At 44.5% G+C, this 19,281-nt stretch overlaps 1 protein-coding gene across 1 annotated transcript in view; it reads right to left on the reverse strand.

Moving 5' to 3' along the window:
- The window catches only part of TNFRSF11A (TNF receptor superfamily member 11a), a 95,950-nt gene that overhangs the window by 39,429 nt on the left and 37,240 nt on the right, over positions 1 to 19,281 (reverse strand). Inside the window, exons 12-13 of the mRNA XM_021706756.1 lie at positions 15,683 to 15,744; positions 11,068 to 11,270 (exon numbers count right to left, since the gene is read on the reverse strand). Coding sequence (XP_021562431.1) covers positions 11,068 to 11,270; positions 15,683 to 15,744 — 265 coding nt within the window. The remainder of the gene's footprint in view (positions 1 to 11,067; positions 11,271 to 15,682; positions 15,745 to 19,281) is intronic.

Raw genomic sequence — 19,281 nt, forward strand, 5'->3', positions numbered from 1 at the left:
CTAAGGTTGTTTCTTTTACTGTCAGAAATTATTTTTCTCTCCTTTCTTTACTTTTTGAACCCTAGCTAGCTGTGACTTAATAAAAATGCTTTTAAAAAAAGTTTTTATTTTTTGTGGAGATGGGGATCTTGCTATGTTGCCCAAGCTGGTCTTGAGCTCCTGGCCTCAAGGGATCCTCCCACCTCGGCCTTCCAAAGTGCCAGGTTTATAAATGCAAGCCACTGCACCCAGCCTACAGTTACTTTTTTCTTTTTTTAAAGGAAGGACATACAAAGGATGCTTGTCTAAATAGTCCCACATTCCTTCCCATCTTCAGAGCAGAATCTTATATTGTGGTTGCTTCTTGTCATACCTTCAAACTAGAAAAATGTATCTTTTCTTGAGACATTATAGAGAGAACAGAAATTGGAAGGGAAAAAAAAAAGTCCTTTAATGACCTTCCTTCCCCGTGTTTCCGTGTTTGCACTTACTATCAGACCTAAGCAGTGTGGGGCTAGACATGCTTCAGGCGACCACCCTCCTACACATTCTTCTGGACAAATTCCTACCTGAAGCCTGACTGTCCCATGTGCCCTTGTTTTATGGGAGTGGCCCTTCTTGGCTATGGCTGACTGGATAGACCCAAGTGACCTACGAATGGTAGCCTGGTTCAAAAGCTATCTTGAGTTAACCTGAGTTTAGCCCTCGGAATTTGGAATCGTTAAATGTCCAACGGGACACCGGAGCTGAGAGGTTCTGGAAGATTTGGCAAGGAAGCAGCCCTTGCATGCAACATGCGTAGCAAAGTCATGAGAGGAGACAGACACTGGGAGTCCGAGACAGGAAGAAAAGCAAAGACAGAGAGGCGCTCTCTGGAGCTGTTTCATTCCTGCTCCTAGCAGGCTGACTCTGATCTCTCCCTGGTTTCCTGAGATCCTTCCCGAGTGGGTTCCCGGCCCCTGACGTTTTTATGCAAACCTTAGAGGCAGTCAGAAATAGCTGTTGGTTTCAACTGCCCTGGAGAAGAACTTAAGGGGAAACAACAACAATAACACACATTTACAAAACGCTGTGGATTCATACACACAGCCAGTGGCTGACATGGTGAGGTACAAGCCAATCCCTGCCCTTGGTGTCTGAGGGGTCCTCCCAGGGAAGACGGGGCCTGGACTTTGCTTCGAAATGATTGCCATATGCTCCTTGGAAGAAGAGGAACAAACAAAATAATTTCTAGGACAAGGCCAAGTTCTGAACAGGCAATTGGTAGAAGACTTAGCTCCAGCATGAAGGTGTCACCAGGGCTGCAGCTAGGGGTCTTGGGACAGGGGAGGGAAAGGAGGGCCAGGGAGAGGGAGCAAGAAAGGGAATCGGGCGGAGGAAATGAGGAGGCTGGGGCGGGGGAGGCCCTGAGGATACGAGTATTGAGGCCAGGAAATATGAAGAGCGACTGGCTGATTGATGAGGAATGTGGGCCCACGGGGAAGGATGAAAGGACGCAATGAATAGTGCTGCAATAAACATGAACGTGCAGATATCATTTTAATATACTGATTTCCTTTTTGTATAAATATTCCTTTCCTTTTGGAGAAATACCCAGTAGTGACATTGCTGGATCATATGGTAGTTCTATTTTTAGCTTTTTGAGAAACCTCCAGGCTGTTTTTCATAATGGCTGAACTAATTAACATTCCCACCAACAAGTGTGTGAGAGCTCTTTATTCTCTGCATCCTCACCAGCAGTTGTTATTTTGTGTCTTTTTTTTTTATCAGTATTTTTTATTATGATGTTGTGGGGTACAGTTAAGGGTTAGGTATACAATTACATTTCATTCAGGCACCCTGTTGATAAGAGGTGTTTCCCCGTCCCCAGACAGATATTTGCTACTGTTAATCCCATCCCCCTCCCCCCCCATAGTTTCCCAGTACCGTCAGTCATTTTCTTATAGTATTACATTGGATGTTCAAGGTCCATTATATGAGTGAGAACATGTGATACTCGGATCTTTGTTTCTGTGAGAGGTCACTCACGATTATAGACTCTAGTTCCATCCAGGTTGCTGCAAATGGAATCAACCTAAATGTGCATCAGTGATGGATCAGTAAATAAAATGTGATACATATATATGTAATGGAATACTACTGTGCTATAAAAAGAATGAAACTCTGTCATTTGCAGCAATATGGATGGAACTGCAGGTCATTATGTTAAGAGAAATAAGATCGACATAGACAAATACCACAGGTTCTCATTTATATGTGGGAGCTAAAACAATTGCTCTCATGGAGTAGAGAGTAGAATGATGGTTACCAGAGAGGCTAGGAAAGGTGGAGTGGGATAAAGAGAGGTTGGTTAATAAATGCAAGCGTACAGTTACATAGAAGGAAAAAGTTTACGAGTTTGATAGCACAGTGGGGTGACTATAGTTAAAAATAATGTATTGTATATTTCAAAATAGCTAGAGGGGATGATTTGAAATGTTCCCAATACAAAGAAATGATACATGTTTGAAATGATAGATGTCCTAACTACCCTCATTTGATCATTATACATTGTATTCAAGTTTCAAAATATCATGTGCATGATTATGTGTCAATAAAAAGGAATCATTTATTAAAAAAAAAAGGATGCAATGACTGAGTGTGGGGGGCAGAGGCAGAGATCAAGACAGGAAAAGGGGGAGAAAGGGAGCCCGGAATTAAGGCGCATGGAAAAGCTCTTAGGGAGCTGGCAAGGAAGAGGGCGGCCAAGGGCAGAAAACACAGAGAAGCTCTCCTTGGTGCTGACAGGTTCTCCTCCTCAGTGACCCCCGATTCCCTGTCAAGACCTCTTCCTCTTCCCATCAAGGCTGCCCTTTTTTTCTAATTATTTTTTGCTTGTTTGTTTTTTGTTTGGTTTAAAGTTACTAATGCCTTCCCAGTCTGTCTCACAGGGAAGAGGCTAGGACCATAGGTGAAAATGTTATGAAACCCTGTATTCACCATAACAGATCCAGGTATTGGATCTTTTAGAAATTTTTAGCCGGGCTCAGTGGCTCAGCCTGTAATCCTGCACCTTGTGAGGCTGAGGTGAGTGGATTGCCTGAGCCCGCGGGTTTGAGACCCGCCTGGGCAACTTGGTGAGACCTCATCTCTACAATAAATCAAAAATTGAGCCGGGCATGTTAGCGCGCGCCTGTAGTTCCAGCTACTTGGAAGGCTGAGGCAGAAGGATCGCCGGAGCCCAGCGGGTCGAGGCTGTGGTGGCCGGGAGCGGCCACTGCACTCCAGTCTGGGCGACAGAGTGAGACTCCAACTCAAAAAAAAAAAAAAAGAAATTATTGTAAAATAATATACTTGCTGCGGTTGTGTTTTTTATTTAAAAACTTTTGAGGCTAAAAAAATCCACAAATATGCCATTCTAATAATTTCTTTTTTGAGTCAGGGTCTCATGTTGTCACCTAGGCTGTAAGGTAGTTGGCACAATCATGCTCACTGTAGCCTCAACCTTCTAGGCTCAGATGAACCTCCCACCTCAGCCTTCCAAGTAGCTGGGACTACAGATTCATGCCACCATGCCCAGCTAATTTAATTTTTTAAATTTTTTTTTTTTTTGTAGAGACGAGGTCTTGCTATGTTGCTATGTTACGTAAGGGGGCTCAAGCAATCATCCCACGTTTCTAATCATTTTAAGTATACGTTTAATCATTTTAAGCATACAAGTCAGTGGCATTAAATATTATGCAACCATCACCAGTATTCCACCAGAATTTATCACCCCAAATAATGCCCATTTAACCAGATTTAACCCTATTTCCATTAACCTATTAACTACTATTCTACTGTCTGTCTCTATGAGTTTGCCTGTCTCAGGTAACTCTTATTAGTAGAATCATACAATAGTTGCCCTTTTGTGGCTTGAAATAAGTGAAATACTTCATGTCACGTCTTCAAGGTTCATTCGTGTTGCAGCATGGTTCGGAATTTCATTCCTTCTTAAGGGCAAATTACATTCCGTTGTATGGATATACCATGTTTTGTTCATTCATTCTTCTGTTGATGGACACTTGGACCATCTCCACCTTTTGGCTACTATGAATAATACTGATGCGAATATCGGTGTACAAGTATTTGTTCAAGCCTGATTTCAATTATTTCGGGTATGCACCTAGAAGTGGAATTGCTGGTTCATACAGTAATCCCATTCTTAACTTTTTGAGGAACTGCCAAACTATTTTCCACAGCGGCTGCACTGTTTTATATTCCTGACAGCAAGGCATGAGGCTTCCAGTTTCTCCACATCCTCTCCGACACTGGTTATCCCTCCCTTTTTCTTGCAAAAGCTGTCCTAATAAGTAGGGGGGGGGGTCTCTCATTGGGGTTTTGAATTGCATTTCCCTAATGACTAGTTGTGTTGTGGCTGCAGTTATATTTAAAGCCAACATGCCCAATAAGACACCATGAAATCCGTAATAGACTTTCAAATCTCTCATTGAGCCTCTCCTAAGTAAGGACTCAGCCCTGTCAATTTTATGTGGAGGCAGGACTCTCTCCATAACATGCACTGCCTGAGAAAACAGCTTGAACTGTTTTCTGTTGTCAAAAACTCTCACCTTCCCTAAAACTTTTTTTTTTTTTCTCTTCCAGCCAAAAGTCAAGCTCTTCTCAGGCTCTGAGCTCTTTCACTCAAGTTCTGTCATCCTGAATGAGAATTTTGCCAACTTCTTTTCAGATGTCTACAAGTTCTGAGTGAAGATATTTTTACCCCGTGTGGTTTATGCGAATGACAATAGCAACAGCAAAAATGAGCCACTTCCATTCTGACACATGCAACGTGAATGAGCCTTGAGGACGTTATGGTCATTGAATTAACCCAACACAAAAGGACAAAGACTACAGAACCTCACATACACGAGGTCTTTAGAGCTGTTAAACTCACAGAGCCAGAACATAGAAGGGTGGTGGCCAGGCACTGTGGGGCAGAGAGAAAGGGGGGTTATTGCCTAATGGGTATAGAATTTCAGTTTTGCAAGATGAGAAAGTTCTGGAGGTTGGTTGCACAACCGTGCGAATAGACTTAACACCGTCGAACCCATGCACTTAAAAATTATACGATGGGTAAGCTTTAGGTGATGTGTATTTTATCACGATTTTTAAAAAGTGGAGTCAATTCTGGAATTTTTAGTGGCTCTTCCTAACCAAGACCTGCAATGCCACCTTTTGAGATGTGGGAGCCCGGTCTGGTCACTGCAGGCTGGAGAAAAGAGCAGGGCGGAGGCAGGAGTAGAAAAAAGGGTCTGTGCCAGGCAGGGCCCTGTGATCTCCCTCACAGTCGCCAGGACCCGGGCATCCATTCTCAGTCGGCTGGTGTACTTGATTCCAGCCAAATGCCAGGCGTCTCACTAATTGAACTCTGTTCATTCGAATTTTAGTATGTTCATAGTTTTGTTTACGTTTAGTCATTGTGCCCTCCTATCTTGGCATATCTTCAGTCACATTATAATGAAATCATTTCGGCTCTGGAACTCAGTCTTTCTTTCCCTAGAAAAGAGTTTTTGTACAACTCAAGTTTGAGAAGCGCCGTAGCTCAGAAACTTTGTAACACGGTCTCCAGGCAAGGAGGAGATTAAAAATGTTCATGGTGGCCCTATGTTCAGAAGTCCTTGCCACCTCCTACTCTTATAGGGGACCTGCCAATATTAGGCTGGCAAATGTCATAACTGTCATTTCTTAAGTGTCTGCAATGTGCAAGTCTCCTGTCCAGCATTTTATGCAAACTGTCTTATTTAATTGTCATTAATTCTGTGAAAGAGATAGGTTTTGTTTTATCCATGGTAGGTCAGTAAAGTGGCGGCTGTAGTTTGAATGTGGCTCCTCAAAAATTCAGGTGTTGAAACTGAATGGCCAATGTGATGGTGTTAAGAGGTGGGGCCCTTTAACAGATGATTAGGTGATAAGGGTTCCTACCTCATGAATGGGATTAAGGCCCTTCTTAAAGAGGTTTTTGCTGGGTTCCTTCCCTAGTTTGCCTTCCACCATGTGAGGACATAGCGTTTCTCCCCTCCAGAGAATGCAGCCCTCACCAGACAAATGAACCTGCCCCGGTGCCTTACCTTGCATTCCTCAGCCTCCAGAACTGTGAGAAAATAAATTTCTGTTCTTTATAAATTACCCAGTCTCAGGTATCTTGTTATAGCAGCACAAAACACACCAAGACGGTAGTCAAAGTAGGATTTGACCCTGTCAGCTTGGCTACCAAGTCCGTGAACACAATCACGCCTTGGTGGAGTTTCTCTTCACGTTCTGCTAGGAGCTGCAGTCTAAGGCAATGATTGGAGCAATCCTGGCTCTGTGTTCCAGTTTAACCTCTCTTTGCCTCAATTTCCTAATCTGTAAAGGGAATGACAACACCACTCATTTTACGGGATTGCAATGAAGATTATGTTGAACACTGGTAGCAATGTGGAACTGGGAAGTGCCAAATCATTTGGGGATAAAAGGATTTTGCAAATTTTTTCAAACCCCGCATGAAACAGAAGAACTCTCGTTTACTTGGTTTATGATGGCAAGCATCTTCCAAAGCCTTTTCAGAGAAAATGTCTTGGGAAGATAAGAATACTAGTGAGACAGTCTGCAAACCCAAAGCTTTATTGAGAAAATAATTAGATTTCATAGGGTAGTGCCAGATTTACAACATAGGCAACTATGAAATTTGGAGATTAACACCCTCGAAAGTTCCTGAGGAGACAGAAATGTAATTTATAATGCTTGACCTTCATGAAAACCACCAATATAAATTATAACAGCAATAATGTTCATCCACTCATCCTCCTAAAATGAGAAGGCAGTTCCTAACCATCTTTGGATCACAAACCCCCTTGAGTAACTAATGAAAGTGTGCCCGCTCTCCTGAAAAAAAAAATCTTAATTTTGTATATCTTAATTTTGCACATACAGTTATAAAAATGCTTTAAGTTGGTCAGACACAGTGGCTCACTCACCCCTGTAATCCCAGCACTTTGGGAGGGTGAGACGAGGGGATTGCCTCAAGTTCAAGACCAGCCTGGACAACTTGGCGAGGCCTCATCTCTACAATTGATTTAAAAAATTAGCCGGGCATGATAGCAAGTGCCTGTAGTTCCAGCTACTCTGGAGACTGAGGCTCAAGGATCACCCGAGCCCAGAAGGTCAAGGCTGCGGTGGCCGTGAGAGGGCCACTGTACTCCAGCCTGGGAGACAGAGCAAGACTCCAACTTAAAAAAAAAAATGCTTTGAGTCTGAGCTGTGGGCGGCAGTGACCACACAGAGAGGCTGCTAGACAAGAAAGGTCTTGTGGAGAAGGCCACAGCTGGGAGGTGCAGAGAGAGAGGAGTCTCTCATCCTGGTTTAACCCCAGAGTCCAGCCACGTTTGGAATGGTCTCAATACCCACCCTTTTCATTTATATGAGGCAATATATTATTTTTCTGCTGACTCTGGTTTTAGCTGAAATTCTGTCGCCCCAACCAAGGATCCGACTAAATACAAGGTGGATGTTTCAGGCTGAACATACCTACCTGACTCATGCTTTCCTGTATTTTTTCAGTCACCTTCACCCTTTTTATTTTATTTTTTTACTTTTTTAGCTGTGCTGCAGTTTCCCTGGCTCGCCACTTTGAAGGGCGCCCTCTGCCGGTGCGCAGCCACCTTGCCTGTATATACACAACAAACAGCTCAGGGCTTCCCACAAGAACAAAAAGGGCTTGGTCCCCGAAATTCAGAAGAGCTGCAGCCTGGCTGAAGGTATCCATCTTTAAAGCACCTGGATGAGATTTTCAAACCCATGCAGAATGGCGCCACTGTTATGGAAAACAGGATGCCAATTGCTCAGACAATTAGGAATCACAATGCCACGTGATCCAGCCATGCCACTTCTGGGTATCCACCCAAGCGCATTGAAAGCCAGACCCTCAAAGAGGTATTTGTACACCCATGTTCACTGAAGTACTATTCACAGTAGCCAATAGTCAAAAGCAACCCACGTTGCTCCCATCGACAGAATGCATAAACAAAATGTTATATACATACAATGGGGTATTGTTCAGCTTTAAAAGCAGAAAGAAATTCGAACACATGCTGCCACATGGATAAACCTCGAAGACATTATGGTAAGTGAAATAAGCCAGTCACAAAGGGACAACACTGCATGATTCCACTTCTGAGGGTTACCTAGTGGAGTCGTGTTCATAGAGGTAAAAAGTTGAATGGTAGTTGCCAGGGGATTGGGGGACAGGGGTGGGGAAACTGATGTTCAGTGGGTACAGAGCTTCAGTTTTGCAAGATTGAAAAATGTTCTATGGCTGGGTGGCAGGGACGGTTATATACAGCAGTGTGAATATACATATCGCCACTGAACTTGAAACTGATTAAAATGATACATTTTATGTTACATATATTTTAGCACAGTTTTAAATAATAATTTAAAAACAAAACTAATGAAACATGCTTGGTTTTCAAATGTCTTGAATAACGTCTCGTGGGATGAGAGGGAAAGACAGGAATTAAGCAGGAAAGTTGACCTCGAGGGTCTTATCTTAAATAAGCAACCGCATGCTATCTCTGCTTCTGTAAATTCGCTGTCAGTGAGCAGCCACATGCCATTTTCCTTAACTGCAGTCTGTGTTTCTGTAAACATGCTTTATTACACCTCATATGGCAATGTCCATAAAAATGTCTGCTCCAGTGCTTGTCGTAGAAGTAAAAGCAACTGTTCCCGGTCCTAACTGAAAATTGTAAACCCATGTATGTTGTAACCCAAAAGCTCTATAAAAACAGCTTGAAACAGAGGGTCGGGGCTCAGGTTGTGGGAGCCTGCTCCCCCCTGAGACTTCCTCTCAGTCTCTGGTGCCTTTTTGGAGTGCATTCATTCCTGTTCCCAGTGAGTTGCTGCAGTTGCTTTAACAAGGGGACTTCTGTAGGCTGATTTTAGCGCCAACTAAAATGAAGAGAATCTCACAGTTTAACAGGAGGATCTAACTCCAAGAGAGGAATTCAGGGTAAGGTTATGTATGTGTTTGGGAATCATGGTTTAATTGAAAAGATTTGCCAATGCTCCTGCTCTGCAGGAGAGGTGCAAAGTGACCCCCAAAGTCACCTCGATTTGCTTGATACCCAGCTGAATGTTCTTCCTCCAGACACCCCCAAGCCTCTTGGCTTAGCCAGAATGACGCAGCCTCTCAGAGAGCAAGTCGGTGTCTAAGAGTGGAGGTGGGAACCTTGGAATAGAAAAAGGGAACACCAGTGCAGCTGTTGAGAAGACAAAGTTATGATGGGCAAGGAGATCAAAGTGTGGGTCTGTTTTGTTTTTGTTTTGTTTATTGTTAGTTTTTTTTTTTTTAAATAAGAGTCCCAAGAGTAACCATCCCCATTTCAGTGAAAATCAACAGCCCCCCAGGAGTTACTGAAAATCACCACCTATCTGCTGAAAGCCTGGACTAACCTTAGGAGACCTGTCTGCGGCCCTTAAGCTTTGTTTTTCTATTTCTTGATTCCTCTAAGGCATGTCATGGGTTCTTATTTTTTCCAACTTTCTCTGGCTTTTGAGTATCTCTTGTATAAAACCCACTCCCACGAATTGTGTATCTTGAATGATCAGATTCTTGGCTCTTCTGGTAGAAATCTGCTCTCTGTGGGAGCCCAGCTGTGAGATAAGTGTGAGTGAGGGGTGTCTATCAGCCCTCATCAGTTCGTGTTTTGCTTTTCTTGAAGGAATTTCTAAATAATCTCAATCTATCCTGCACTGTTGCTTTTTCATGGGGGGTGCCTTGGGGTCCCCTGTATGAAGTCTCTTCTCTTCTTCAGCTTTGTTTCCTCTAACTTGCCTGGTCAATTCTGTTCATTTTTATTTATTTGAGACCGGGTCTCACTTTGTTGCCCAGGCTAGAGTGCAGTGGTGTGAACATGGCTTAATGGAACCTCGACCTCCGGGGCTCAAGCAACCCACCTGCCTCAGCCTCCTGAGTAGCTGGGACTACAGGCACGCGTCACCGTGCCTGGCCAAATTCTGCTTTCAAATATCTCCTTTGGGCATCGTGGCCTGTCTAGATTTTTGTCAGAGTGTGAAGACTCAGTGAGGAAGTTAGGATGGTGAGTGATCAGTGAGGTTTGAGATTTTCCTACAGCTCCTGGCATGTCACTTGCATTCATTCATTTCTTCAGCACATATTCACTGGCCATCCGAATATATATAGGCCAGGCACTGTGCTAACTGCTGGCTGCTAACTGATGTGACTACGGTGTGTGGTGGTAGTGGGGAGATGCCTCTTACCCAAATTCTACAATAGATGTATCGTTATAAATAAGAATAAAACTTAAGAGATAAGTTCCTCATCTCTGAGCGCCTCGAACAGGGGCACCCAACCTGGTCTGTGGAAGAGAAGGCAATTAGGAAACGCTGCCCTGAGGAAACGCCATTCGAACGGAGGTATGGATTTAACCAGGGGAAGAACTGGTAAAGAATGCTGCAGTCTGAGCCAACATGTGCAAAGGCCCTGAGGCAGCTAGTGTGTGCACTGGAGAGATGACCAGGGAAACTGGAGGAGAGGAGAGAGCAATGAGATGAGACTGGAGGGTGCAAAGCCATAAAGACCACCTGAAACTCTGGTCTGTGTTCCATGAACCTGGAGTTTTAAGTGAAGGGTGACAAAATCAGATTGAAATTGTGTATTTTCAGGAGTGTCTGCTCTCGGGAGGGGTGGTTGGGGTCAAATCCACAATACTTCCTCCTTCCTCATCATCTGTCCATCTCTGCCTGGTCTGCTTCACTAACTACAAGTATTAATGCAGTCACACCTCTTTATTTTTCCTATTAATTGCTGGAGCCCCTCACCGTCCTAACTTCCTCACCGAGTTTTCACACTCTGACCAAAATCTAGACAGGCCCGCACACGTTTGAATCCTCCAAGGAGCCATCCAAGGACCCCAAAGTCTTAAACATCCCCAAGGTCACACGTTCTCTTTCCAAATACCCCAGAGAGGATGAGGGAGATCTGTGATCTCAGTAGTGCCCTGCCTTCTGCGTCTGTCATGGCCTCTGCTCTCTCCGCTGTGACACTGGTCCCACACAGGCAGATACTTGTCTACCCACGAGGGGAGGCTTGGGCTCCAGGATAAAAGCCAGACTTCCCTCGCTCGCATGCTCTGCCATCCTCTCTGGAACTGAGTCAGAGGTGGCCCGCAGGAGCGTCTGCCTGTCGGGCCCCAACTCTCTACCACGAGCCTGCCATGTCAAGGCCACCGGCCCAGGGGTTCCTTCAGAGCCCCTGGTGTCCTCCTTCCCTGCCGGGAAGCCTTACTTGAGTCACCAGAAAAGCTCAATCGTTGACCCTCTCAGGAGCACCTGGGCTTACAGTTTTGCCCTCTTTGTCACCCAGCACGGGCTCTGCAGGCCAAGGAACAACCGCGGAGGCATGTTTCTCAGGGTGTAACAGCTCCACTCACACCCCAGACCATCACACACCAACTGGCCTGACCTTGATGGAACAACTTGGCCCGGGGCAAGAAAATCTGTCCCCAGGACACCTGCGGTCTCCATTTGCAGACGTAGAGGAGGATGGCGTTTGGTCTCAACCAGCACCCCTGCTGTTATTCTTAATATTATTAATATATATAATAATGAAGTCAGAAAATGTCAACAGAAAGACATTTCACGCTTCCTCAACCAATAAAAGACATTAATATCAGCATGTTTATTACACGACTCCCAGTTTCCGTTGGTGGATAGGTCCCTACAAAGGTGACTGCTGCATTCTCTGAAGGATTATAGGACAGCCATAGGACACGGCAGTCCAGAGAGTGGGCCGAGGGCTTTGGTCTTGGCCCAAGAGCTCTACTGTGAAAAGAGTTTTATTGTGAATCCATTTACTTTGAATAAAACTACAGATGTACATTTCCTGAAACTTCGTTTTTTAATAAATGAGAAATTATCATGTTTTTATTTTTTGCTAATAGTAAATACAGGAATGCTCTAAAAGCTTTAAATATGCATTTTCCACAGTTTGTCATTGAAATAGAAAGTTCCTTTAAAAACTATATATTCGGCCAGGCTCGGTGGCTCAGCCTGTCATCCCAGCACTTTGGGAGGCCGAGGCGAGTGGACTGCCTGAGGCCGTGGGTTCGAGATCAGCCTGGCAACTTGGCAAGAACTCACCTCTACAATAAATCACAAATTAGCTGGGTTTGGTAGCACACACCTGTGGTTCCGGCTACTTGGAAGGCTGAGGCAGAAGGATCGCCAGAGCCCAGCGAGTCGACACTGGGGTTGCCGTGAGTGTGTCACTGCACTCCAGCCTGGATGACGGAGACAGAGTGAGACTCCAACTCAAGAAAAAAAAAAGAAAAACAATATATATATATATAATATATATAATACACACACACATATATATGCATATATGTATATTCTGCATATATATATGCAGAATATATAAAGAACTTTCAAAACTCAGTAAGAAAACAAAAAATGGGCAAAAGATTTTACATACTTCACCAAATAAGAGATATAGATGGCCAAATATGCACATGGAAAGGTGCTCAGTGTGGCCTTCAGGGGGAAGCCACAGTTCGACACCTATTTGAACAGCAAACGTTAACACAAACAACTGACAACCCCAAGTAGTAGTGAGGATATGGAGCAACCAAAGCTCTCAGTCATTGCTGATGGAAATGCAGAATGGTACAGACACGTTGGAAGACAGTTTTGTAGTTTCTTATAAAGCTAAATATACATCTGTCCTATGATCCCATAATCTCGCTCCTGGATATTTCTCCAAAGGATATGAAAGCATGTGTCCATGCAAGTTTCTATAGCAGCTTCATCTGTAATCTCCTCAAACTGGAAAGAGCCCCAGTGTTGGTGAATTGATAAACAGTGGTCCACTCATACCCTGGAATACTACTTAGCAATGAAAAAGGAACTAACTACCGATGTACTCAACAGCTTGACTGGATCCCAAGGGCATGAAGCCGAAAGATGCCAGACTCAAATGGCTATGTGATGTGTGATCCCAATTATATAACAAAACGAAAAAGCCCCTAGGGACAGAGTACAGATATTGGTTTCCAGGGGCTGGGGGTGGTGGGGAGGGGACTGAATACAAAGGGAAACAGGAACTTTGGGGTGCAGAAAATATCCTACATCTAAACTGTGTTGGTGGTGGTTGCATAACTATACATTTTTCATCAAAACTCATAAAACTGTGTCCCTAAGAAGAGTGAATTTTACTGTATGTAACAAACTGCATAAACTCGATATAAAATTATGCTTATTTTTCCTCTGATATAGTAAATATTTAGGGAAAGCTCTTTCTAAGAGCTTTAAATATGCATTTTTATGGCTTCTTTGTCGTTGAAATAGAGAGGCTATAAAAGCCAAGGAAAATGAAATTTGCTTTCCCATTTTAGGGTAAGATGTTTTACAGCCTCCGCCTAAATGAAGGCACTCTCTGAGAGCCTCATCATAAGAATGTAGTTTTTCTCATGACTTTAACATCTGTGCAGTCTTTGTTTCCTGGAGTACCCCTACCTATGAGCCATCAAGAGCCTGGATGACAGTGAAAACTTCTATCAGACTCCAGTTCCCTCCTGAAGGGGTCTGGGCCTATAATACCCCTTCTTGGGAGCTGGTGGCTAATTAATTATTCTTCCCAAATTGAATGAGTCGCCAGGAACAGGAGAGGGGAAAAAAAAATTACGCCCCCACCCCCATACACATTGCCTCTCCAGCTACACATTGGGGTGAACTTCACTCTCTCCAAATATTGGGCTTTGAGAGAAAGGCTCTCTAGGGCCCATTTTCACTGTTGTCTTTCATGATAGTATAATGTGAAGTCACAATGTACGAGTCCACTGCCCTCAGTGTGTCATGTCAGATGACGACAACTTTGGGGTGATTTTGAAACTAGGCGAGAGGGGTGCACCTTTTCCACCATTTTGTTAATAGATTGGAAAAGGTGCACCCCTCCGACCTAGTTTTTTTTTTTTTTGGAGTTGGAGTCTTACTCCGTTGCCCAGACTGGAGTGCAGTGGCCACTCCCAGCCACCGCAGCCTCGACCCACTGAGCTCCTGCGATCCTTCCGCCTCAGCCTTCCGAGTAGCCGGAATTACAGGTGCGTGCTACCACACCTGGCTGATTTTTGATTTATTGTAGAGATGAGGTCTCGCTGCCCAGGCGGGTCTCGAACCCGCGGGCTCAGGCAATCCACTCACCTCAGCCTCCCAAAGGCGCGGGATGACAGGCTGAGCCACCGAGCCCGGCTACCGACCTAGTTTTAAAGAGTGAGGTGTCCGAGATGATGGCAGAGCTGTTACAGTTATGTGGCTTGACTCTTGAAAGGAACGTGACGTCTGAGATGGCTTTTGTGCTCAGGAATGGAAGGTGTCAGACACAGAGAAGGGAGTTTGGCGTTGAAATAGGAAGCTCCTAAAACCTGTATATTCTTGTATGTATTAGGTGTATGACAGTGAGATCTCTGCTAGCAGTGTTTCCCAGGAATTCTGCTGGTGCATGGTTGAACCTCAGCCCGTGTCCTCTTCATGCCAACCCGACAGACTAATGTTACCTCCTGCTTGCACACGCAGAGAATAAGGCTGAGAAGTGGAGTGGGTGCACAAGGTGAGTCCACGAGTGGCAGAGCTGAGCTGTAAACCGAGTCTAACTGCAGAACTTCTGCATGAGAAGAGGGTAATATCACCAGCTCTTTGGTTAGCACAAAGTTGCTGCAAGAGGCCTGTAAAGTGCAATTCTGACTTTTATGCTATTGGTAATCTTATTCTTAACGGCTTTTAAAAAAGCATTTCTGCATGTCAATTTGACTAAGGGGAATTTTAGCCAAGCATGAGTTTCAGCCTCATCCTGGGGTCAGGCTAACCGGAGTCAAGTAGGGAGGCAGAAAGAGAGAGAGACCAGACCCACGGAATCGTGAGAAGCCATGGCAGAGGGCCAGGAGGGCTGGTGAGTCCACCCCAAAATGTATTCAGTGCTCCTCCTTGTTCAAACCTTGGGGGACACGGGGTTGTTTTGCCACAAAAGGGAGTTCCTTGCCTGGGTTGCTGTGGGTTTGCCAGACCAGGGTGGCTCCCCGGCACCGCTAGGCTTGGCTTCAATGGTGCCACCTGGACTTCGCTTGTGCCCACTGCCGGCCCCGCCCCAGCCAAACATCAGGTCTCACCACTTCTCTGGCAAGGCTTTAGTAGTCACAAGGCAGTCTGTTCACCGGCACGGCCCTAGGGACCAGAAATTGCACAGACAACCCCTTCCCTAGCCTCCACTGGCGACTGGAGGAGGGCACTGTCCTGTCTTTCTTAGCTCCGGGTTCTCCTGGCTTCTTCATCTCCTTTCCCAGGGTGCTCGGGGCCCAAGCCTTAAAAGCACTTTAACTAGAAACGGTGTTTCCTCTGCAGTGTCGAGGACACTTTTCCAAAAGTAGTTATGCAACTCGTGCCCAGAGCACCCCACAGCGCCCCGTAGCAGACAAAGAGCCATAGGCCATCAAAGAATGTCAAAAAGCAAACATTTCAAAATGACGTTTCATCTACCAAAGACAGGGCCTTTGCTTAAACTCACCTTTTTGCCCAGTACATAATCATCGTGTTTGTCTGTTGAATCAGGGTAAAAGGTAAACACTGTTTATGTGACCGTTTCTTCTACCGAAGGTCTCTTACCAGTTTTCACGATTTTGCAACTAGTCACCTTTCAATGTCCTGGGCCAAAAGAATCCAGTGGTTGCACGGTAGTCTCCAACCCCAAAACATCTGTATTTGGCAAATTTTGAGAGAGCACTTAGAGAGAAATGCGGGTGTCTCTCCCCTTGTTGGGATCCACATTGCTGAGCATCCAAGAAGTTCATTTATCAGAGAAGGAACCACCCACTTATTAGGAGCTGGGAAATGTTCCTAGTTTGTCCCCAGAGGCATTCTTCTCTGCACCATTTTATTCCAAACAGTGCCTGTGGTTGACAGATGACCTGAGGGGCTATTTTTCCCCCTCCTTGCCAGTCTCTCCACAGTTCTTTCCGTGGTAGGGAGGTGGGCTGTTTTCTCACCCCTTGAATATGGGCTGGCCTTGTGACCTCCTTTGGCCCATAGAATGTGGCAGAAGTGCCAGCATGCCAGTCTGAGCCTAGGTCTCAAGAAACCTGGCAGGTTTCTGCTTACTCTCACGGCCTTGACACCAGCATGACAGCAAGTCCAGTTAAGCAGGCTAGAAGGAAGGGGACCTGGAAGGGAGAGCTCAGGTTGGCCCAGCCAACCCACAAGCCAGTGGGGGAGCATGCCAGGCGGAGTGGGGACCAGGTCTGAAGAAATACTCAAGCTGATCCAACCCACAGAATTGCGAGTTAAATAAATGGTGGGTGCTTTTTTCCTTCGGTTTGTTTTTGAAATGGGGTCTGAGGCCGAGTATGCTAGCTCACGCCTTTAATCTCAGCACTTTGGGAGGCAGAAGTGAGAGGATTGCCTGAGCCCACTGGGTTCGAGACCAGTCTAAGCAACATGGCGAGGCCTCGTCTCTACAATAAATCAGAAAAAAACTTTAGCTGGGCGTTGTGACGCATGCCTGTAGTTTCAGATACTTGGAATGCTGAGGTGGAAGATCATCCGAGCCCAGCAGATAGAGGCTGCAGCAGCCGTGAGGGTGTGCCTGCACTCCATCCAGCCTGGGTGACAGAGTGAGACTCTGCCTCAAAAACAAAAAAAAAAAAAAAAAAAAAAGAAGAGAAAAAAAGAAATGGGATCTCATTCTGTCACCAAGGCTGGAGTGCCATGGTGCAATCATACAATCATAGCCCACTGTAACCTCAACCTCTGGGCTCGAATGATCCTCCTGCCTTAACCTTCTGAATACCTGGGACTGTAAGTACATACTACCACACCTGGCTAACTTTTGTTATTTTTTGCAGAGACGGGCCTCGCTGTGTTGCCTAGGTTGGTCTCAATCTCCTGGCCTCAAGCGATCCTCCCACCTTGGCCTTGCAAAGTGCTGGGATTACAGGTGTGAGCCACCAAGCCTGGCCAATGGTGGTTGTTTTATGCTACAAAGCTTTGAGATGATTTGTTACACATCAAGACCCCATCATATGGAGGTTCTAATACATCACATTCAAAGTACTCTTTGCATTCACAAGTAGAGAGAGAAATTCATTCTTTCTTCTCCTGTTAGCTGATTTAAAAAATTACACTCTGTTTCCCTGTCAACCCTTTCACTGGGAATCCAGGCTGAATTTCCTTTTGAGATCAACAGCATATATATAATCAAAGGAAGTATTTTCCATCCCAAGTCTGCCGATGAGGGAACCGCCAATAAGATACAAATCAACGTTTGCCAACACAGCTCACCATAAAGCTCAGAGATGAGTTGGACCATGGTTTTACAATGAGCCATTTCAGCAAGCCATGAGAAATCATTTATAGTCAAATATAAGTTTAATCTCTTTATCATGTCCCCAAATAATTTTCATTATTGCCTTCATTTCATTTACATTTGTCACATACATCTCCATGACATGCAGACACACACTTATATTTGCTATACATTTCCTATCATTTAGTTGTCTTTGGATCAACATAGTATTAGTAGGTATCAGTGTGGGAAAGAATATTACCTGTTTCTGGAAGTAGATTCTCTTGTATTTACATAGCACCTTTGATTTAAGGAGCTGAAGGTACTTTAACATTCACTGTAGCATCCTTTTGATATTTCTGGTAGGGAAACTATTATAACTTATAATTATTGCCTTTCCATAGAAGGAAAATAAAAGCCAGGAAGGTGAAGTAGTCTCAAGGAGATAGTGTCAGTCACAGTAGGAATTTGGGTTTTTAGCTCAGCACTCTACTTTGTGAACTGCTGCTTTGTTTAATATATTCCATATCAAAAGGTATAACGGCTTCCTCCATTTGTAAAACATCTCTCTATGGATTGATGTTAAGTAAAAGGGTAGAACAGACGGTCAAGTCTCACCAACGGATGCTCCTGGCACAGCAGTTATTCCCTGCAGTTCTTTAAATCAGCTAAGGAGTCCCATAATTTACTGATCTGTCCTCTGCTTCTCCATTAAAATGGTAATCAACCCAGCTTTTCCAGGAGAGCTCCCACCAGGAGGGAGAAACTAGTGATTGATGGTCATTCTCTTCAGTTGGGCATTTATTGCCAATAAAGTCTGGCAGTGACCATTATTAGGGCTTTCAGACCTACCAGATGCAAAAAAATTAATTTTAATCTGCTCATGTATTTTTAACTTTTCTTCAATATGCGAGGGGTGCCAGTGCTCACTGGCCACAAAAGATAAAACCACCCGGTGACTCCACTCAGTCTGACTCATCCTTCATGCTGACACCAAGAGAAAAACATCTGTAGGGTATAAAAGTTTTCTTCCTCTCACAACATGAGGACTTGGTTTTTAATTTAGAAGCGTTAGAAAATAGTGGGAATGTTTGCCACTGCTACGAGGTTAAGTCACAAATGCACAATTATTTAGGAAGAAAAGAGGCTCTGTCTACGCCACTCTTATCTAGAAAAAATGCAAATTAAAATGTCAACTTTATTCTTTCTTCCTTGACTTCCCCTGGCACCCCTTTTCCCTTGGTGTGCAGGGTCGCCTGTGTCCTACTCGTTTCTACATCCTTTCCCAAGAGACCTCTAGAATGAGAATGCAGGTCTGGATTCTTAGAGCTTTGGTTACCAAGTACCTGACTTGGCTCTGCCACTATGGATAAGTTAACCATGTAGGGGACAAGGTCACACCCTTAACTTAGTTGTGCTTGTAGGATTGATCCAGACTTAAAAACATTCGGCGGGGGATGGGGAGGAGTGGGGGGGGGGGGTGTGCTGGGATTTCCCTTTGTCTTTCTTTTAGAAAAAGAATATTTCAAAAACAGAATGTTTTTCAGAAAATAAGAGTCCTGCCACATATTCCCAGCACCTCGCTCCATGCTTCGTATTTCTTGCCTTTTCCCAAAAGTGCTTAGTAGGAACACACAAGGAAAAGGCATCTCCAAAACCCTGAGCAGAGGTTAATAAATTTCCTTAATATATATATTTTAAAATGTACTCCTGGAAAAACAGAGACACAGAAAAGGAGACCATCACCTTTGGGAGACTTTTCAAGAAAAGCCTCAATAAGTGGGGGGAAAAGTATCAAGAAAAATGTTATGAAAGACAGAAAAATACAAATATGGGGGAAAAAACAGACCCCAACTGACTAGGACAGGCACAAAAACCGATGTCCTGAGAGAGCAAATGCGTGATAAGAGGTTGGGCGAGGGCAAAAAGAAAACCACAGAAGGACGGGCAGC

Source organism: Carlito syrichta, unplaced genomic scaffold, assembly GCF_000164805.1.
Source record: "Carlito syrichta isolate Samal-C Ts95f unplaced genomic scaffold, Tarsius_syrichta-2.0.1 Scaffold315980, whole genome shotgun sequence".
Lineage (NCBI taxonomy): Eukaryota > Metazoa > Chordata > Mammalia > Primates > Tarsiidae > Carlito > Carlito syrichta.